This window comes from Pseudorca crassidens, chromosome 1, assembly GCF_039906515.1.
Source record: "Pseudorca crassidens isolate mPseCra1 chromosome 1, mPseCra1.hap1, whole genome shotgun sequence".
Taxonomy (NCBI): Eukaryota; Metazoa; Chordata; class Mammalia; order Artiodactyla; family Delphinidae; genus Pseudorca; species Pseudorca crassidens.
The window spans coordinates 198,591,859-198,615,648 of NC_090296.1; the positions used below are offsets into that span (position 1 = coordinate 198,591,859).

At 36.9% G+C, this 23,790-nt stretch overlaps 1 protein-coding gene across 1 annotated transcript in view; it reads right to left on the reverse strand.

The window, feature by feature from the left end:
• Positions 1 to 7,753: 7,753 nt before the first annotated feature.
• The window catches only part of RAB18 (RAB18, member RAS oncogene family), a 32,453-nt gene continuing 16,416 nt past the window's right edge, over positions 7,754 to 23,790 (reverse strand). The window contains exons 3-7 of the mRNA XM_067705832.1: positions 17,773 to 17,834; positions 13,805 to 13,877; positions 12,375 to 12,493; positions 12,235 to 12,301; positions 7,754 to 9,059 (exon numbers count right to left, since the gene is read on the reverse strand). Of these exons, the coding sequence (XP_067561933.1) occupies positions 8,884 to 9,059; positions 12,235 to 12,301; positions 12,375 to 12,493; positions 13,805 to 13,877; positions 17,773 to 17,834 (497 nt within the window). The 3' untranslated portion in view covers positions 7,754 to 8,883. The remainder of the gene's footprint in view (positions 9,060 to 12,234; positions 12,302 to 12,374; positions 12,494 to 13,804; positions 13,878 to 17,772; positions 17,835 to 23,790) is intronic.

Consider the following 23,790-nt stretch of genomic DNA (forward strand, 5'->3'; position numbering starts at 1 on the left):
ATGGGTGAATTTATTTTATGTAAAATATACTTCAATAAAGATTTTTTAAATTGCCTTAGGAACTTATCCTCCACAGATACGAAACAACACATACGGTTATTCACTGCCCATTCACAGGCAACTGGTTGAATAAACTGTGCAACCCAGGACAATGGAGGACTTGCAACCATAAAAAAAAAAGAGGAAGAACGCTACAAACTGAGGATACATGGAGTGATTTTTCAGGTTACACTGTTAAGTAAAAAAGCAAGATTCAAGAGTGTCTACAGATGCTACCTTTTGTATAAGAAATGGAAAAAAAGAATACTGCATAATTTTTGCAAAAACAAACATAGGAGGAATAAACCAGAACCTATTGATAACTACTACATATGGGGAAGGCAAGATCACAATGGGGTCAATAGGTTTGGGAACGTGACTTGTCTGATTTAGCTTTTTATATGGTATTGACTTTTGAGCCATGTGAAATGTTTTAATTATTCAAGACTAAATTAAAAGGGGTGAAAAAAGTAACCCTAAAATTGAATATATGCAGGAACAAATGAACTTATATCAAATAGATAGTAAGACCACATAGAAAAATATGTATTCAAGTAATTTGAACACTTGACTATACATCCGTAGTGAGATAAACACCTTAAGGTTAAAAAGAATGCAAGTGAATTTTGACGTTTTCTTAGCAGGTTCATGCTTGGTAGATCTACTGGTATTATAACTCTGAAGTCATTTTGTAGAGTGATTTATTCGTATTTCTATTCATGAAAAGTGAACTGTGCAAGAGGTACGTGTAAACAGACATGTTTATTAATGTACATGGTTATTTATGCTCTCTATCCAGCACTGCAAGATTTATTAGTGTTGTTTTAGAGAAAACTTAGATGTTGTTTGTGTTTCTAACCGAAAAAAGGTGGTATGAGTGTGACACACAGGAATATTTAAGTAGCTTAAAATTCCTAGTGAAGGAAATATGGCTAAAGGCACGTGAATCTCAAGAGGACAGCTGCCTCGTGGCCAGGAGCCTGTCCTATTTCCTGACACGGTGGCAGGTGCAGACTTCAGAGGCTGGGACATGCAGGATGCCTTAGAGCCTGACGTGGGGTTGGCTGTCAACATCTAGGTCTTCACAACGCAGGGAACCTGGCAGCATCCTCAACAGGTGCCTCATTTGCACTTATTGGCTCTCCTTAGAAATCACTGTATCATTTATTTCCAGTTCACTCTTCTATGCCAGTTTTTGCCTGTTGAAAAGACCAAAGAGACAAACTGCTTGCAGAAGAAAAAAGGAAAATTCACATATACACGTATGGAATGAGAAACTATAACCTTAGAAAAATAATTTTCAAATGAGTATACCCAATTTTGTTCCAGAAAAAATTTAAATCTCAAAAGGAAAAAAACCCCACTGTTTTCTCTATGTGAATTATAAAAACTGACTTAAGAATAGAAAAGCTAAGAAGACCAATAATCATGATATGCTAATAATAGCTAAGCTTATTGAAGTGTACTCTGTCAAGCTTTATACTCCCTAATTCATTTAATGCCCAGAACAACCCTACAAAGTATTGAGACTATTATTATCCCATTTTCAATTTGAAGAAACTGAGAACCAAGTCTAGGAAACTTACAACAAACAGGCAATACCCATTTTTAAAATTAAGTATTCCAGCATGTAGAAAAAGATAGAATCCCCAATTTTATGAATCTTGCAAAACATGAGGTTAGCACCAACAGAAACAATAGCCAAGTCTCACTATGACTACGTAAGAAAAAAGCAGAAAGCGGTGGAAAGCTCTCCTAGGGAGAGTTCGGCCTGTGGAATTCTAAGAAGACCCCTGGCCTTGGAGAGGCTGGGAGGGCTGGTCGAGGAGCTAGCTGCATGTTAGTTGCCTCTTTGGAAGGCCGCAGACCCTAACAGCAGTTGTGAAATGGGGGGCTCCCTCCAAACACTTTGTCAAAAAGAGATTCAAAATGATATTAGAAACAAAACAGATGGCTGTAATTTCCTCTGAATAAATATATGTATTAAAATTACAAATTACATTTTTTCTATTTTACCTAGAAAACAAAGAAACCTTATTTTATTTTATTTAATTAATTAATTAATTAATTAATTTTTGGTTACGTTGGGTCTTCGTTGCTGTGCCTGGGCTTTCTCTAGTTGCAGTGAATGGGCGCTACTCTTCCTTGCGGTGCGCAGGCTTCTCTCATTGCAGTGGCTTCTCTTGTTGTGGAGCATGGGCTCTAGGCACACGGGCTTCAGTAGTTGTGGCTCGTGGGCTCTAGAGCGCAGGCTCAGTAGTTGTGGCTCACGGGCTTAGTTGCTCCATGGCATGTGGGATCCTCCCGGACCAGGGCTCGAACCCATGTCCCCTGCACTGGCAGGTGGATTCTTAACCACTGCACCACCAGGGATGTCCCAAGAAACCTTATTTTAAACCAAAGTACCAAATTGATTAGTCAGCTGGATAGACAGAAAAGTCAACAGCTTTTCCTTATTAGCAACAAGTTCATAGATTCTGAAATGAGAAGACCAACTCTACACACACACACACACACACACACACACACACACACACACACACACACACGAGTTCTTAGGAATAGTTTTGAAAAAGAAGGTTCAGGACCTATGTAAAGAAAACTATAAATATAAAAACAGTATAAAATCTGAATAGACAGAAAGATATCTCATTTCCTAATGGCAAGTCTTACCATTAAATTATCAGTTTTCTCATAATTAACATAGAAATATTTATCAGGTGATTCCAATTAGAATTCTAGTTTTTACAGACTGAAATGATTAAATTCTGAGTTTAAAAATTTTAATTATGCACTATTTCAAAGAAATTCAAAAGACAAACCACTAATTGTGACAAGACTTCAGGAATATATATTAGTGACAAAAGACTAGTATCCACATCACATTTTATAAAAGACCTCTATTAAAAAAAGGAACCACAAAAAGGAAAAATGGGCAAAGGATAAAGTGAAAGAATCATATGTAAAAAAACAAATTGAAAACAGTGAGAAAGGACTTCCTTATCAGCCATGAACATATTATAGAGCCACTAACGTCAAAACCTTTGTTTTGCCAGGCCTCTGCTACAGTCTGATGGAACCCACAGAGCCCTTCTAAGAACGTTTTTTAAACATAAATGAAACACACGGGACTAAAGAAAACCAATTGCACTGAAATCCATAACCTTCTAAGGTGAAGAGAGCCCAAAATAGAAGGCCAAAGTAGATTCTAGTACTTACGGGAATTTTATCTAGGGCAAGATTGGGGTAAGTGGGGTAAAGAAAGTTTATTTAATGTGTAGTACTGACACAACTGGCTACCCATATGAAAAATAAGATGGCTCCCTACTTTGTGTCATAAGCAAAAGTGAATTCTAAGTTATTAAGGATTTAAAAAGAAAAAAGTAAAACAAAAGTCTCAGAAGAGGTTAAGGAGATTGCATGTACAGTCTAAGAGCCGAGGAACCCAAAAGGCATAAAATATTAAAAAATAAATTGTAAGAAAAAATATAGCATAAACAAACTGAAAAACAAACACTGGGTTAGAAAAAAATGCTTAAAACTTACATATATATGGGTTAGTATCTGTACTATACAAAGAGCTCATATAACATAATAAAACCAGGAAAAAAATTGAACAGAAAAACTGACAAATGATATGAATAACCATTTCAAAAAAGAGTAACTCCAAATAGCCTACAAACATGAAAAAATGCTCTGCAGAAAATGCAAACTAATGTACATCAAAGTGGCAAAAATTAAATTCTGTGAACACCTCCTACTGCTGATGGGGAATGCAGGGGGAAAAACAATACCCTTACATATTGCTAGTAGAAATGTAAATTGTTACAGTTTTTTTTTGGTTTTTTTTTTGCGGTACGCGGGCCTCTCACTGTTGTGGCCTCTCCCGCTGCGGAGCACAGGCTCCGGACGCGCAGGCTCAGCGGCCATGGCTCACGGGCCCAGCCGCTCTGCAGCATGCGGGATCCTCCCGGACCGGAGCACGAACCTGTGTCCCCTGCATTGGCAGGCGGACTCTCAACCACTGCGCCACCAGGGAAGCCCTGTTACAGATTTTTGGAAGGCAATTTATAAGATCTATCAAAACTAGAAAATATATACACTTTCTTTGGCCCATAGATCCAACTCTTAAATATCTATCCCATAGAAACAAAACGATATGTGTACAAGGATACTTATTGCAGCACCATCTGCAAAGGCCAAAATGGAAACAATATAAGTGCCCATTCCTAGAAGAATGGTTAAATAAACTGTGATAATCCATACCATGGAATATTAACATTGTACAATCATTGAAATAGATAATAGATGCATCCAAGTTGGCTTAGAGGTATTTTCACAGTCTATTGTTAGGTAAGAACAGCAACATGCAGAGATGATTATACAGACAATCTCATTCTTGTAAAATAATGTATATATACATACTTGCATACGATTAAAGAGGCATGGAGAAATACAGAAAGGGTATACATGCCAGGTTGTAACAATGATTATCTCAGGTGGGAAAGGGGAAGAGTGAGTGTTGGGATGACAGAGGAAATTAAACCAAAAAACATGAGACCCTATAAAATAAGGAGTCCTTAAAATTATATATATGTATATATCCACAAATAAATATATGAAATAACCTCACTAAAATATTAAGTTACTTAAGAAGAATGGTTTTTCAAGTGATAGTCATCAACATACTGAATTCAATGTACAAAGAGCCCCTACAAAGACCATATACACTCACAGAGCACACATTTGGTTACAAGAAAAAAAATCCAACTCAAACTGGCTTAAACCAAAAGGGAATTTATTGGCTCACATAAGTGAAAAGTCCAGAAGTGTAGCTAACTTCAGGTCCAGTTTGATCCAGGGGCTCCAGATTGCATCAAGGGTCCAACTTGGACACACTTTTATTTTCTTAGTACCGCCCTCAGGCTGGCTCCTTTAAATAGAAAAGCTGGCTGCAGCAAGTTCAGAATTATCACACCACATCTCCAAGAAAGTGTCTTCTTCTGCAGTTCCTGAGGAAGCCTCAGCAAACATCTTATAACTAAGTAGCCTCATCTGAACCATTTACTGTGGGGACTTGGGGGGAAGTGGCACTGGTTAAAGATAACCACGTCAGCTCCAGAGCTGAAGGTGCGACAGTCCCATCCAAACTGCATGTGTGATGATGGAGGGCAGTTATCCAAAGAAAAAGTGGGAGGTGGATGCCAAATGGGCAAGCACAACATAACAGGAACAAGGAATAAAAGAAAATAATACAAATATCCAATAAAATATTAAAAGTGCCCAACCACACTAGTAATCAAAGAAATACAAATAAAATTACATAGTTTATTGTTTATCAGGTTAATAAAAGAAAAAGAAACATTGCTTTTGTGTGTGAGAGAGAGATGGTGAGGGGGCAGCTCCTGTGAGAACAGAAGCTCACAGTACTATTGGAAACGTTTGTGACAAAACAGTTGTAACTAAGAGGCACTAAAGCAAACTTTATACCACTATCAGAAATGTTACTGATTCCTAAATATGAAACAAAAAGCTAGCAACAAACAGTAAAATTTAAAGCCCATAATGTAACAGAAGTTGAGCATGTTTCTTTTCCTCCAACCTGATAGATGTTCCCATTAAAAATGATAATAAAAAATAAAAACGGAGATTCCTGGGTAAATCTATATTCCTTAGCTCCAAGTGTTGACTCAGCTTATTTCTTTCTGTTCTCTTCCTTCAACAACATTTCCAGACAAAACCCAAGATGAAATCTATAGTTGATTACCCTCAGCATAGCTGGGGTCAGAACTAGTATATCTTCTAAAACTGATTAAATGCTTTTATTCCTATCTCTAACAAGGGAAAATAAATGAAGGACGCAAAAACTTCATAAGTATGACTGATGAAATGGACCCCAAAATATAGAAGCATAATGCTTGAATACTGAAAAGACCTACAAGCTGTTGGATCTGGAGGATTATCCCAGTTCACTTGAAAATCAGTTAGAAAAAATATATATTAAACTGTATTTAAAGACATTATAGATATGAGGTAGGTTTGTGCTATCCCACACTTAAAACAGAATCATGTAATCATGTATATTTCAAGTATGCAAATTACAATGAATCAAAATCAAGTCCAATTTCACTGTATTCAGTTAGAAAGCCAAGTGTGAATTTATAGATGGCAACTGAGTACTTGAAATGAAAACATCCCCTAGATTTCAATTTTGAGCTGAAAGGCTGTTCTCAGATTTAATAACTTTTCCCATATCCAATTACAAATAGGAAATTAAGGTGCCCTAAGTCTCCTGATTTTGTACCTTTACTAAGTCAAAGATTTTCACTAAGAGACCACCTACTCTACTACCTTAACTTCTAGGTCAAATGATTTACACAGTTGGTTTACATCAATGGGATTTACTCTATAACCAAAAATCCTGAAAATCTTCTATTACACATAACAAAAGAATGATAAACCTGCTATGTTAAAACAAAAACTAGCCGTAGCAGAGGGAGCGGTGGTTAAGAGTATGGACTCAGGAGTGAAAATGCCTTGACTGGAATCCAGGCTCCATCACTGACTAGCTCTGTGATCTTTGGGAAGTTACTTAACCTATCTATGTTTCATTATCCTCATCTTTAAAATGGGCATAATGGCAGTACCAACCAATCTCTTAAGGTTGCTGTGAGGTTTAATGACATAATCCAGCACTTAGAACTGGACCTGACACCCAGTAAGCTTTCAATAAATGTTAACTATTACTGTTAATATAAATTGAAGTTATTTTTTTGTTTAGGTCTATCTCAGTACTCCCAGACTCAAAACACTATATTCTAATTGTTCTGATTTTCTCCATCTGCAAAAGGCACTTTTTAAAACTACTACAAATGACTGAGAAATGAAGAACTGACAAAATCCTGTTAAGTGACTAATTTTAGATATCACTACTACTTCACTTAGAAAACCTACACTATGAAACAAGAAGCTTGCAACAAAATAGTGACAATGTGAATAACACTGTATTCAGGACTTCCTCAGCTGATGAGAGTAATAGGGAAATGTATAATACTTCCTGCACAAATGCATCTAGGGAAAGCAGGCTATATTTATTTAAAAACTATAAAGGTTACAATATAAATCAAACAAAATTAGTTGTTAAAAGTTAAGTGACTCATATGTATCCAAATTCTGACCAAATCAAGACAATCCAATGCACAGAAAGAGTATTACATAGTTCAAGGAGCAAAAAGCAATAAACAGAAATGTCAATACAGAAACTACATAAATATACAAATCTACAGTTTTAATGTAACAACAAGTCGTTAAGTACATGTGTTAGCTATCTTTCTCCAACATTAAAGTAGTATATGTTTCATATTTAGTAAAAACATACATAATGCAGAAAACCTTTAATCAAATGTAATGTAGTCTAACAAGTGTGAACCACGTAGAATGTAAGGTTTTCTTATGTGAAGAGGTACATTTCAGCCCATTATCACATATATTGCAAAGGTGACCCACAAAAATGTTTATCATTTGTACCTGTATACAGAGAACAAACTGCCTAGAAATTAATATTTCTTATTAATCTTACTGAGGGGTATTAGAGTAACCTGCCTGAAAGGACAAATTACTTATCTGGAGGCTTAAAATAGCAGAGATCAATGTAAATTAAATATATGAGTGAAAAAATATACAGTGTACAACAGCAAGAGGTTAGAAAACTGAATACTGTGGAGAAGATTTATTAGTCTGTACAAGTTGGTTTTGATAAACTATTGGCTACTTGTTACAGTAAATTACCAAGATTTTCATTGCAACAGTATTTTCCCACACACATCAAAATCTGGGAGCAATATGCCTTTCTCAAATTATAATTTAGTGTCTTTTCCCCCAACCCTCAAAACACAGAAGTAGGCTTTTGAGTATCAACTAGCCATTTATGGAAGTCATAAGATACAGATATTCATTAACATTACACAAGCTACGACTGAAGTGCCTGCACAAACACCACCAACATTTATGGAAAAAGGTGTTGTTTCTAAAAGTGGTCAAAGTACTACATGAGTTACGTAAACACACCATTCCTGTCCTTCTGAAAACAAAATGGGGGGAAACCTTATTGCCATCCTGTCAAATACCACATAAGCAAAAATGCTGCACAAAGGGTCATGAATCCCATGTACATATCACAGAATTAAAACTCCAGTTAAGCAACTGAGCTACTTGTGAACTAAATTAAAAGTAAGACCAAACTTCTTTAACATATCGATGCTATTTTAGAAGCATCATCAGAACAAACAGAGATTTAATTATAAATTGGCCTGGACTACATCCTGTAAAGAGAAATTTGCTTAGTACTAAAAGAGAATCCATCAGCAAACATCCTAGAAAAGTTATGGAATCATGCTCTTTGTTATTTCTGAAGGGAAATTTGCCAGGTTTGATGATACCTGTATGTCTCTCAGTGGTCCTAGGAGTTCTACATACCAATTAATTCAGTAATTGATGAGTATTTAAATGAAAAGGACACCAGAAATAGACCTTGTATCAACATACACTAGATAAGTGGATTTTTAAAAAATCACATGATGAATGTAAATCATAAAATCAAATGTACTTATAAAGGTACACCTATTTTATGTTACATAAAAAACTGCAGATTGCAAACTATGCATGCTTACCATAATGTTTTACCTGGAAACAGTCGATAAGTGGGATTTCTCGCAAGTATTTACTGCCATGATACAAAACAAATATGTGCAAACTGCAAGGACCCTAAAATAGCAGTTGAAGAGTTTATATACAGAAAGATGACGTTATCCGATCAAATATGCAAGAGATGGAGCTCCCCAGAGTTCATAACACAGAGCAGTAACCACCACAGGGCCCTCCCCCTTGCCCTTCTTCCCTGTGTGTCAGTTTGACTCCTTTATTCTGGTTCTCACTTTCCCACAGTCCAGGCGTCTGAATGATCTTTTCAACAAGTTCCTCAAAAGCACACTGTACGCCATCACAGGTTTTTGCACTTGCCTCTGAAATTCAAGGAAAAATGTCAGAGTATATTCTCTTCTGATCATATTTCTACGTTTTTCTGGAAAACTATTACAGCAGAAATATCAGCGGATGATATATAAAAAGCCAAATCTCTCCCCACAGGTTTAAGATTAGCGAATTTCCTGCAACTCTCAAAGTTGAGCTATTTAAGTTCTATCTATAAGACTAGCGGTATATAAGCCCAAGATTTTGTGATAGAGTTGTAAATTTTAAAGCCCTACTCAAATACTACGCCAAAGTTCTTTCCTTAATTTTTTTAGTTCTTAATATTAGCCCCTGAAGCAGGTATCATTCCCGTTTTAGAATAAGGAAATCTAGGCTCTAAGTTAAACAATCTGGTTGCTCTGTGCCTGGGACCCAGCAGCTATAGGTGGTTGGATAAATGACATACAACCATGAACACTAGTCCCATTTTAAATTTATGCTTATGAGACGCATGTGGACACTTAGCCCTGCTCCCCAATCCAGCCCTGCTCCCCAATCCTGTATTTCCCCAGTGACTACCTTTTTTTCCAGTCTGAGATGACTATTTATTCCGTCATCTTAAAGCTCCTCTACCTCAGCTGATGATCTAGCTCTATATTGAGAAAACCCGAAACAACCTGGCAAGAACTCCTGATCATCCCACTGACAGGGTTCCCAGCCCACCCACATCTGTATCCTTAGGCTTTGCCTTCACTCCTGTTACAACAGGTGAACCATCCCGGCTGCCGTCTGAGGCCCCCCTTTGTCTAGTTCCCGGGATCCCATCCCTTCTCATTCACTGAAAAATCATGTGCCCTCTCTTCTGGATTATACCAGTCAGCTTCAAAGCCCACCAAAATTATTGTCCGTCTCATTAAACACCCACCCGCCCAACCAAACAACCTGCCCTCCAGCCCACACCTCCTCCAGTAGCCACCTAGTTTCTCTACTCTCTCAAAACTGTCACAAAGAGTTGTCCATATAAGTTGTTTCCACTTTATCTCAAAATTTTCTTCAAACTACTCTGATTAGACTTTTGTTCCCACCACTCCATGGAAACTATTCTTGTCAAGACTACCAAAGCCTGTGCCTTGTCAAATCCAACGTCCTTTTCTCATTTGACCCCTTGCAGCATTTGATGTGGCCGACCGCCTTCTTCCTTTAAACACTTGGTTCACGTGGCCTGCAGGACACTGAACACTCCCGGCACCTCCTCTCTCCCTGGCGTATCTTTCGCAGCCTTACTTGCTGGCACTCCTCTTTCTGCTGACTTCTGATTGCTGGAGTGCCCCAGCGTTCAATCATCAGCCCTTTTCTATCCAGTTTTTCCTGTAGTGATTGCTCTAATCCCATGACTTTAAACGCCACCTAAATGCCAGTGACCACGATGTCCACTGGTTGTCTGAAAGACAGGTCTTACGTCTAAGCAGAACTCTTGGTTCCCTATTCCTCTGCCTAAACCTGTTCTCATCTCAAACTTCCACATCTCAGTTACGGCACCACCATTCACCCAGCTGCTCATGCCAGAGACCTGAACTTATCCTGACTGCTCTCTTCCCTTATCCTCCACACACAACCTATGTGCTGTCAGCTCTACCCTCAAAGCGTCTCCTGGATCTGCCAACTTCCCACCAGCCATGACTGCCACCACAGTCAGCGCCACCAGCACCCCTCATCTAGGCCACTGTAAGAGAATAAGCACCCTCTTGCTTCTGCTTCTCACGGGCCATTTGCTACACAAATGAGTCTCTTTAAAAGAATATCAAGTCACAGCACTACTCCCTTGCTTTCCACCTTGCTTAGAATAAAACTCATTTCTTTACCATAGCCTAGGAGGTCCAACATGACCTTTTAAGATCTCTTGTCCCATCATCACCACCCTTTCCTCCAGCACACGCTCTGCTCCAGCCCACAAGCTTCCTTCCTGTTGCTCAGACACACTAAGCTGGTTCCTACCTCAGGAAATACTCGTTATTCTCTCAGCCTGAGACACTCTCCGTCTTGATCTTCATACCACGAATTCTTGCTCAAATGGCACTCTCTCAAAGAACTTTTCCGTATTACCTCCCACCCTGGTCATTCCCTCTTCCCTTACTATGTTTTATTTCCTGCATAGCACTACTTACTTATACGAGTCTGTTTCCCAGCCTGGAATGTAAACTCCCTGAGGACAGGAAGTTGGACCATTTTGTTCACTGTTGTATCCTCAGTGTTCAATAAATATTAATTGAACAAACTAACATATAGAAATGAAAGACACCTAGCAAGTAAGCAGTAGAGATACTACTCAATCCCTGTCTAAAATTCCCTACACCTTCCACTTACACCACCCCACTTCTCTTTATATGTGATGTTCTCCCATTTCCATTTCCTGATTCCTACTGGGTTCTAATACAGTGGAATAGCTAAAACAGTAATTCCTAAGGCTGGCTTCACATCAGAATTAACTAGGGTGTTTCTTATAAACTGCCTTCGAGGCTCTGTTTCAGACCCGTGATAAGTAAGGCCCAGAGAGTGTAACTTTTAAAAGCTCCCAACTGGTAGAGCCAGTCCACTATGCCAGACAAGGGGCCAACAAACATCTTCTGTAAGTGGCTAGAGAGTAAATATTTTAGGCTTTGACGCCATACTGCCTCGCACTGTAATGGCAACTCTGCCATGAAGCACAAAGGCAGCCACAGACAGCAACGCAGGTGAGCGGGCATGGTGTGTTCCCATACTAACAGTGGGGCCACATCTGGCCCGTGCTGTATTTGCCAACACTAGCTCTACCGTGCTTCTCACATATTAACGTGCATACAGATCACATGAACATCTTTCTCAAATGCAGATTCTAATTCAGAAAAACTGGGCTAGGGTCTGAAATGAAGCATTTCTAACAAGCTCTCAGGTGGTGCCACTGCTGCCAGCACATGAACTAGCAGGTGCGACTGCAGGGCTGGGTCCCTGGCTTTCCTGAAGGAGAGGAATGGTGTGACTCTTCTGTAAGGCTTCACATGATGTGAGATCCTATTCTTTTTCACAGAAAGAAAAATAAGGAACCTGGTTCTACAGTTGGTTAGTTTTATAGCACAAGACAACCATGAGCTATATACACACATTTTATGGTTCATAAAGAGAACAATGTAACAGAAACTCCATTTAAAAACTCTTCATTAATAATGAAAAGATAAAGATTCACACACCTACCTATAAATAACATGGAATGCTTCCGTGCAAACTTCAGGCCTTCATTTCTGTCAACTTCACGATTTTCCTAAAAGATAAATCAAAGATTAAGAAAAGCTACCAAAATATAGAGCCAAACTGCCAAGTGTCTGACTTCTCACCTTATCAATTTTATTTCCAACTAGCATGTTTACTATGTCATTTCTCGTGCAGTACGTTTCCAACTCATTTAACCAATTATCCAGTTTAACAAAGGTGTCTCTTCTTGTGACATCATAAACTGAAATAAAAAGAATCATTTATTAAATATCAAAAGTAAGAAACAATGGCATTACATTTCTGATATGTACTAGGAACTGACATTACTATACAGACAAGTCTGTTTTTTAAGCCTTCAATGCTTAAAAATCAGTGCCTACTGATCCAGATGGAAGAAACAAGTGTATTAAAAAAAAAAATGCATTTACACACATACTTCAACTTTATTTACATATGTTGTGAGAGAAATGAAATTATATCCTATGTGATAACTGAAAATTAAGCAAAACAACAGCTGTGTCTCCATTTATAACAATAAAAAAAGTTTGTCTGAAAACCAAAAGGTGTTTAGATTCAAATCTGTGGCAAAATACCAAAAAATTTTACATAAATTTCAGCATCTATGACCCTGTTACTTTATTTCTCACAAGGACCAGAATTTGAAAATTTGAAAAAATATGTGAAGTTAGTGGGTGGAATCCTGATCGTCTTCCTCTGCTTTCACTTTCATCTCCCATCACTCTGCATTTTACTAAAGAGCTTATTAATTTAAAGTGTTTTCTAAACTTAGGAGATGCTGAACCGAAACTATGAGAGTCACTGTCAAATTAACAGAAATGAAACTAAAGCCTCACAAGTCATGATATATAAGAAGAGATTTCTCCCTACAATTGATCAATATTCATTTTAAACAGTTTCTCAGGAATATTAAGAACAAGCACTTTTCAATAAATTACATTGAAAATCCACACTTGGCTTTTAAGTTCTGTGCGATTATAAATCAATAGTACTAAGTGCTCTGTGCTATTTTTCAAGACTAAGAAAACAGATTCTGCTAAGCAACCAACACTCTCCTTCTTTTATAATCTGGCAGTTAATATTTGTAAGCTGCTGACTAAAGATTGGTTTCTGGTAATACTCTAAGACAGACCAATGACAGGAGGACTGGTCCTCAATTATGTCCTCAGCAACACGCGCTTTTAAACCAGATAAATTATAGGGGTGTTTTATTTTAGGTAAGCGATTTTTAGGTTGTACTTTTAAAAATGTTTTCTATGTATCTTCTTTCAGAAAAATGCATAAATCCAAACCACTCCTTAGTACATGTGTCTGATCTTTATTTTTTAATTGCTAGACAAAGGGCTGAAACAAAATTTTAAAAGTGTAAATATTCATTAATATTACATGAAGTTAACGTAACTTCAAGTCACATAAAAGTAGCCCTAAAGAAAAATGAAAGAAAAACTTACTGACCTTCACAAACAAGGAAAATTAGAAATTCCCCAGTAATAAAACAATATTTTTTAAACGGTATATTAAAGTAAAACCTTACCTAATATAACACCCTGTGCACCTCTGTAATAGCTGGGAGTTAATGTTCTGAACCTTTCTTGACCAGCAGTATCCTAAAAGTGGCAATAAATTATTATTAAACAAAACAAAGTATAAATAAAAACCTTCAACATACTAATTTAAAAGCAGAAAGTTGAACAGCATTATTAAAATATCAAGCTCATTTAAAACTTAAAATTTAAATAAGACATTTTTTTTTTTACTGACAAGTGTAACATAAAAACTAACAAATACTGCCTCATCTCTAGAAAAAATGTAACAAAGTATAGGTTTTCTACAATTTTGAATTTAAGATTTTTATCACACATGAAACTCATTTCATTGAAAGCCATTGTTCTCAACTCCAGTGGCACAATAAAATTTCCTGGGAAATGAAAATACAGACGCCTAGCTTGAACCCATGAAGATTCTGACTTAACTAGGGTATGACAGAAGTTTTAATACTCTTCCCACCAGGTGATTCTGACACAGAATCAAGGTTGAGAACCAATGATTTAAAGAGAATTACAGGGGTGTTTTATTTTAAGTAGGCAATTTTTAGGTTGTACTTTAAAAAATGTTTTCTATGTATCTTCTTTCAGGAAAATGCATTAAAACCAAACCACCCCTTATTACATTTCTGACTCATATTAGGGGTAATGAATATAAGACGTACACAAGCTAGGAAATGTAAATTTCACAAGGAAGGGACCACATCTGCTCAATCACCAGTTTAACTCCAGAACCCGGAGAAATTCCTGCCATAGAATAGTTGCTCAACTTTTGTTGTAAACTAATTAGCAAGTCTCTTCTTCTGGGCCTGGTTCCTTCTGTCTTCTTTCTACCATCCTCGGACTGTGGCTCAAGTCTACCTAAGATTAAGCAAAGCAGCAGTTGGTAAACTGCTGCCTCAGCCCACCACCTGTTTCATTATATGTTTTTATTAAATAAAGTTTTCCTGGAACACAGCCAGACCCATTCACTTATGTACTGCTGGACGGCCCACCTTGGGGTTGAACTAAATATCTTCCAGTCTTTTAAGAAAAAGTTTGCAGTCTGCTAATGTAAAATAACCTGAAGAAAAGGAAAGACGTACATCGAATGTCAACAACTGCCGTCCCATGGCTGTAAGTGTGAGTTCAGCTGTGGGGCAAGCAGAAGCTCAGATGGATCAGAATTTATAACAACTATATAATTTATATGTTTAAATAGTCAGAAGTTAGATCTTTGCTTGCCTTCAAAACAGGCATTTGCAGTAAGTAATAACATCTTTGTAAGATAAAGGAAGCAGAGCTTATTATATGTGGTTTTATTTTCTGATGGAAGAAGAGAGGATTATTAAAGACAGAAACGGACAAAGCTGGAAAGGATCTAGAAAGGCTAAATGACAGAATGTGGGGAGTAGAAGTGAGGGAAGGATGTAGAGAAGAACCACCTCAGAGGTGGGTGCCAAGTAGGTGGTGGTGTGTGGGCCGCACTTTCGGGGGCACAGGAGGCAGGGCTGGGCCTGACTCTATTCTGTTTGAATAATCCTAGAAGGAGCATCCAAGTGGGAGAGGAGCTGATTTTATTTACATGAAGTAGATTCATATATTTCTAATCCTGAGTGAGAAGGCCTTCCTAAATATGACATGACACCCAGATGCATGAAGAAAATAACTGATTTAATCATGTAAATACTGAACCCTTGGTATGGCAAGAACACCCCTCCCCAACACCATGCTCTCTCCCCGCGCCCCCCACACTCATCCTCAACAAGATTTGAAAGTAAATGACAAACTAGGGGAAAAAGTCTGCAGCATATGACAGAGTTAGTATTACACACAAGAACATTAATGTATAGTCCTCTTAAATAAGATTTTAAAGACAGATGACAGAGTGGAAAAAATGTGGCACATGACAAAAAGCTAGTATTTTTATTATATAAAGACTTTAATCATGAAAAAGATGAACACTAATATAAAAAGGGCAAAGCATATAAGAAAATTCATTAAAATATAATCAATAAATATGCAAGAAAAAAGCTCACTAATCAAAAGAAATGCAATATAAGTGAAAAATTATTACTCAGAAAGGCAAAAATGAGAAAGATTAACAATATATAGTACAGAAGACCTTTTTCCTATACCCCAATGTTAAGTCTTCATATTCTTTGAGACAGTAATTCAGCTTCTAAGTATACACTGTAAAGTAACTGGACAAGTACACACAGATGTAAAAATTAGTATGCTCATCACAGCACTTCTGATCTTTGTGAAAAACTATTAACGGTGTAAATATCTTAAGATGGTCATTTAAACTGATGTACTTCTATATTTATTGACACAGAACAATGTACATAGTGTGTTGGGGGGAGGGTGACAAGCAGGTGAATCCTTTCTTTCAGAAAGCTGCATATACAACACGTGTAACAATGTGCATGTGTCTGACATATTTTATAGGATGTTCACTAAAATGCAGACATTGGTTAAAGATGAACTTTCTTCTCTCTTAATTTCATACTATTTTGATTATACTTTTTAGAATGAAACTATATTATCCTTGCAGTCAGGAGAAGCCTCTCTTATTTAAAAAATATTTATAAGCCTATGATAAAGATGTCACTTCAGTAATACCTGCCAACCTTTTTATTGAGCAGGAACTAGAAAGTAAATTAAAAACAAACAAACAAAAAACCTCTTGTATGAAAGTAAGATCTCACAGCAACCATCAAGCCTCAGATCCTATTCTAAATTGTATATGTCACAGCAGGAGCAAGGGCAGAAGAGATAATAAATCAAACAAGAAAAACACGGAAAATCAGGCTCCACTTCAGTTCGGAAAGAAGGGAGCATTCTTAAACTTCAATATATATTTTACTATGGTCTAGTCCAACATTTTCCAAATTGTTTCTTGTTACACATTACTGTACTGATTGATATTAAACATATTTTGGGGAAGGGACAAACAGGCTACCAATCATGTAAAGCATTGTATCTTAGAAAAAAACACAAAAAAAACATAAGACACACAGTCATTTGGAATAAAGTGTGTGTTAGAAATAGTGTGCCATTCAGAGAATGCCATTAACATGAATGAGATCATACAATGCATGAACACTTGCTGTTTCAATCTGTAATTGACACCCACCCAGCCAGCATTTACTACTTAGCCACCGAAGTATGACTCAATTTGATGACTGCAGACCAGTCCTAATATTATTATCATGTTATAAAAATATACTTAGATATTTAACTATAGCGTATGTGGGAATTAGCTTATGAGTATATTTTTATATGTAATATATTTAATATATAAGCAATCGTACTTAGATGGAGAGACAGAGATAGGAAGGAAGGAAGGAGAGGCGGAAAGAGGAGCAGACGGACGCAGACTGAGTAACCTGGGCGTTCCGGCAGCTAGTGCTACCTCATTCAGCACTACCAGGAAGAGGTCTAGTTAGCAGAGAATGCGGATCAGAACAGTTGGGTTACCAGGCAAATGAAAAGACGCTAGTAAGTAAACACTCAGCATCAGTATTTAAAAAAAATCCAAAGTTGGCAAGCTCAAATTTTATAGATATTTACACTAACAAACATGAAAAATCATTTTTTCTATCGCTTCATTCCCTTCTCCACAACAACTGTCTTTAGCATTAGTTCAGAGTAGGTTGTCTTTTTAAAACTTTAACGAAACACATTCAATAACAATGATTCTCTCTGGCAGACGATGATTTTTTTAATACGCTGTTTTCAAATATTCTGAAGGGATTATATATTTTAAAAATCTGAGTAAGTAAAACAAGTCTCTGCCTGATTACAGAATTATAAGATGTAACTATTTATGTCTATCCTTTAATCAACATCAAATCTCCCAAGTTATTAAACACACATTGTTCATTCACCTCTAGAACACTACACACATCAATTTCTGCTTCTTCAAAAAGTACAAGTTTAATATTTACACAGAATACATTTTAAAAATTCTTACCCATATTGCAAGTTTAGCCTTATTTCCATCCACTGAAATTGTTTTCACCTTAAAGTCAACACCTTGGAAAAATGAAAATTTTGATAAGAATTCCAGTAAAACATACATTTTAAATCAATTACCAAGAAAATGAAGAAACAGAAAAGCCACTTTATTAAATGCCCAAATTCACATCCGAATTCTTAGAGTTATGGATGTGAAGATAGAAGAAAAAGTGTCACTAAAGTTTAGCAGCTTAGAATTTAATCGAGAAAAATGAAAACCAAATGCTTGTAAAATTTATTCACCTACCTGTACTTCTTGAAAAAGCAAACGTTTTATTGAAAAAAATGAAAGTGTTAAGGTGTAAGGTGGTGATCGACCCGGCACATTAAAAGCCAAGAGCTAGAGTTCACCGTGCTGATGTAGAGATCTCTGGCTGACTGTGGGTTGGGGCACTTTCCCAGGGCCCCCTAAGCTATTATTAGGAGCGTTGTCCACAGCTCGCCAACACCCTAAGTCAGATTCTGGCTGTGGGCAGCTTGGAAGACTGGTAAAATTATAAAGGGGCCCCTCTTTTCTCGCCTTAAGAATTCTTTGTTTTTGTTTGTTTTTATCCTAAAAAACAGTATTCATTTTATATAACCTTATCAATATTCACTTGCTACTGCACAATTGCAAAAAGAGAATTTACACACAAAAACGTTTATGCCCAATCCTTTAAGAATCTTCATAAGTTAAAGAGGAGTGCTCGAAGAGCAGTGAAATCTGTATGTACTGATTTACATGAAGAGAAGACAAGTTCCGTAAGAAGTCACATTGGGCTCTACTACAGCAGCACCCAAAACCTCTCCCTGCCCTGGAAAAGGACTTGACACATGCCATCTGGCTTAAATGACAGTAACTGCCCACATGTCTTAAGAGAGTATCAGAAATAATGTGCAGTCTATCCCACTGGCCAGAGGGAAAATATTAACTCAAGACACTTGGAAAGAAACTTTCAAGAGATTTTAGCTTATCACAATTAATTCAAAACAGCCACAACTAAGATGATATATGTAAATGCTCAAATACTAAATGCTTCCTAGAACACCTGTCGCCAATATGGAAATATATTAGTAATTCTTGGATGATTTCTGATAATCCATTACACACACAAATTAGGTAATAAAAACGCATTTCAAAACATGCATTACACCAGGTCTTTCTGCATGCCAAAGATTAAAAAAAAACAGGTGTCTTGGGCTAAGGTGATAAAGAAGTTGATGAAGTCATTCCTAGAATGTCAGGCAACCACAAGTTAAAGGACAGTGCCAATTGCACAGTCCAAGGAAAACCTAAGTGCAGTTTCTTTGAGGCAAAACAAACAAAAAATTCTATATATTAAGTAATCTTGTATTCACCAGGTCTAGATAAAGAAATCTGCCACACCATTTTTATAAAAAATATGAAATTATTTACATTTTACTCATATAGCTTAAAAAAAAGACACCCAAACTTGAGAAAATGTGGATGAAGAAATGGTTCTGACTTGGTAGAGGTACTAAATGAAGGCCACTGGTAGACATCGCAAAGAGACGGCCTGTCACACATGCTCCACAGTTAAATTCTCAAGGTTCTTCAGAGAAGATAGAAAGAACTTTTCTATTCTTAAACACCTAAGACAAATCTGCTCAAGGGCAGACTGCTACCAGCTAGTCTACCCAGGAAAAGAAACTCAGTGTTCCCGGAATGTTTGTGTTCTCCTTCCCTCCCCCAATATCCTCTTTCTCTTTTATAATTTCCTGCATATATTTCTTGGCAGTCTAATGACTTTCTCTGTCGTACGTATAATTTGCATATCAATAACTGTCTCCAAGTTACTCTTCTGACATGTTAGATTTGAAAGCTACAGATAACACCCTCAGGAAACACTGCCCCTGGAGTCCTACCATCAAAGTCAAGAGACAGGCAACCTGAAAGGGTACCTCTCCTGGACACAGGACCTTCAGTTCTCATTCATCCTCCCCTGGTTCCTCTGGTGGATCTCGTGTGCAGACATTGATCTCTTTAGCTCTTAGATGCTCAAACTGCTTCTTCACCAAGTCTGGGTCTTCTGTTTTGCAAGTGGCTGTTAATTTGCCTTATTGGTGGCAGCAGTGGGAATATTTCTGATAAATTTTATTTTGCCAACTTCTCACTACATTTGATTAAACTATCTTTTCAACCTTCTCATGTGGATGACAAACGAGGAGCTCATAATAGAAGCAGACTGTTTAGGAAAAAACACTCCTGTGTTTCTCCTCTACAACATTGAACGCTTCTGTGACCCAATACGTAGGGTTTTTCCCACAACTACCAATTCTTTGACTTTCCAGGGACACCAGCTGGGTGTCCCACGATTCAATTCAGTTCTGACACGATCTACCTGAAGTTAAGAGATAGATCCCACAGGGTAAGGGCGAAGTCCCACAAGACTGCCACACCCCCATTTCAGAGTCCAATCTCAAGTCCACGTTGTTACCTGTGCTTCTGACCAACCGGCTATAAATCAGAGGTTCCCATAATCCCTCCTCAATTAGATTAATTTGATATAGTAGCTCAAAGAACTCAAGAAAACAGTTTACTTACTTACTAGATTATCATTTTATTATAAAAGGATACAACCCAGGAACAGCCAGAGGGAAGAGATCTGGGCACAGGGCAAGGTATGGGGAAGGGACACAGAGTTTTCATGCCCTCTCCAAGCATGCCATCCTTCCAGTACCTCCACATGTTCACCAACACAGAGCTCTCTGAACCCGTGGGGTTTTTTTATGGAGGCTGGACTGATTAAATCATTTGCCTTTGGTCATTAAACAAAACCTCCAGCCCCTCTCCGCACCCTGGAAGTGAGGGAGGTAAGATAGGGCTGAAAAGTTCCAACCCTCTAATTATTGGGTTGGCCAAAAAGTTTGTTTGGGTTTTCCATAGCATCTTACAGAAAAACCTGAACGAAATTTTGGGCCAACCCAATACATGGTTGGTTCTCCTGGCAACCAGCCTCTATGCTTAGGGGCTTTCTAGAAGTCACATCATTAACATAAACTCAGGTGTGGTTGAAAAAGGCTTGTTATGAAAATACAAAAGACATCCTGGGAATTCCCTGGTCGTCCAGTGGTTAGGACTCGGTGCTTTCACTGCTGGGTGCCAGGTTCATTCAGTCCCTGGTCGGGGAACTAAGATCCCATAAGCCACGTGGTGCAGCCAAAAAAGAAAAAAAAAAAGAAAAGAAAAACAAAAGACATCTTTAATGATTCTTATCACTTAAGAAAATCCAAGGGTTTTCGGAGTTCAGTGCTAGGAACCAAACATATATTTCTTATCATAAATAACAAAATCATAGAAGAACTGTCACTTCAGCTTTTCTCTAGTTGTTCATTTGGGCTTGCATTTTTAATACAATATTCAATTCTGTTCCTCTGCAGGAATCTTTTTATAGGCACACGCCTATTTTATGAAGGTTAAGTTAGTTAAAACTAGATAATATAACCAATAAAGCCTTTGAAACAAGCAATAAGTGAGACATGAAAATTTACCAAAAGTAATATCAACTACACTGTAAAGAAATACCAATGAATGGGAAACCAGAACATATCAATGGAATCATCTGCCTTATCAAAAGAAAAACCAGCAATCAAGAGAAACTGACTCAGAACTAGCAAAGATGTTAAAACTAGCAAAAAAGGATATTAAAAACACATAACTGTATATCACATGTTCAGAAAGTTAAGCTGACGTGAGAGAGATTTTAAAAACCCATACCAAACATCTAGAGATGAAAACGACAATGTCTGAGATTAAAAAAAAAAATACACAGGATGGGATTAACAGCAGATTAGAGAATGCAGAAGAAAACACAAGTGAATACATAAGAAAAACCTGTAACTAACATCACATACTCATTGGTGAAGAACTGAAAGCTTTTCCCCACAGATCAGAACAAGATAAGGATGCATACTCTCACCACTTCTATGCTCAGAGTACTGGAAGTCCTAGCCAGAGCAATTAGGCAAGAAAAGGAAATAAAAGGCATCCATATTGGGAAGGAAGAAGTAAAATTATCTCTGTTCACAGACAACATTTCTTACATGTAGAAAATCCTAATGATTATATTCCACACACATACAAAAATATTGTTAGAACTAATAAGTGAATTCAGCAAAGTTGCAGGATATAAAATCAACATGCAAAACTCAGTTGCATTTCTATACCCTAGTAATGAACAATCCAAAAAGAAAAATTTTAAATATCATTTCATTTACAATAGCATCAAAAAGAATAAAATGCTTTTAAAATAGATGACAATGATAATAATAATAATAGTATTCAGGAATAAATTTAACCAAGGAGCTTTAATATTTATACACTGAAAACTACAAAACACTGCTGAAAGAAATTAAAGAAGACACAAATAAGTGGAAAGACATGCTGTGTTCATGAGTTGGAAGGCTGAATATTGTGAAGATGACAATACTACCCAAAGCTATCTACAGATCCAACACAATCCAATAAAAATTCTAAGAGCTTTTTTTGCAGAATGGAAAAGCTGACACTCAAATTCGTATAGAATTACAAGAGGCACTAAATAACAAAACAATATTGAAAAAAAAGAATAGTTGGAGGACTCAAACTTCAAAACTTACTACAAAACTACAATAATTAAAACAATGGTACTAGCATTAAGTACAGACATTGAAACCAATGTAATAAATAGAGAACCCAGAAATAAACCCTCACATATATAGCCAACTGAGTTTCAACAAGGAAGCCAAGACCATTCAATAGGAAAAGGCCAGTCCTTTCAACAAATGATGCTCAGAAAACTAGATATCCAGATGCAAAAGAATGAAGTTGGACCCTAACCTTACACCATATACAAAAGTTAGCCCAAAATGGATCAAAGATGTAAATGTAAAAACTAAATCTTAAAAACTCTTAGAAGGATAGGAAAAATTTTTCATGACATGGGATTTGGCAAAGATTTTTTGGATATAACACCAAGAGCACAGGCAACAGAAGAAAAATAAACTGGACTTTATCAAAATTAAAAACTTACATGCATCAAAGGGCAACGTCAAGGGAGTGGGGAAAAAACCCTCACAAAATGGGAAAAAAATATTTGCAAGCCAGTTATCTGATAAGGGATTAGTATTTGGAATATATGAAGAATGCCTATAACTTAACAACAGAAAGCCTTATTCAAAAATGGGGAAAAGGATTTGAATAGACACTTCTCCAAATAATATACACAAATGGCCAACAAGCACAGGAAAAGATGCTCAACATCATTATCCATTAGGGAAATGCAAATCAAAACCACAATGAGACACTACTTCATATCCATTAAAACAGCTACAATTAAAGAAAAAAGTGAAAAATAACAAGTGTTAACAAGGACATTAAGAAATTAGGATGCTTGTGCATTGCTGGTAGGAATGTAAAATGGCACAGTCACTGTGAAAAATAGTTTGGCAGTTCCTCAAAAAACTAAAAATAGAATTACCATATAATGTAGCAATTCCACTCAGTACATACCCAAAAGAACTGACAACAGGAACTCAAACAAATAATTGTACAACAATGTTCACAGCAGTATTATTCACAAAAGGCAAAAGGTGGAAGCAACTCAAGTGTCCATGGACAGATGAATGGATAAACAAAATGTGGTATGTACATATAATGGAACATTATTAGCCATAAAATAGAATGAAATTCCAATACATACAGCTATAAAATGGAATGAAATTCTGATATATGCTACAACATGGATGAACCTTAAACACATTATGCTAAGTGAAATAAGCAAATTACAAAAGGACAAATATTGTATAAGTCTACTAATACAAGGTATCTAGAACAGGCAAATTCATAGAGACGGAAGGTAGAACAAGTTACCAGGGACTGAGAGGAAATGTGGAGTGGGAGTTATTGCTTAATTGGTGGAGTTCCTGTTTGAGGTTATGAAAAAGTTCTGGAAATGGATAGTATTGATGGTTGCAAAACAATGTGAACATAGTT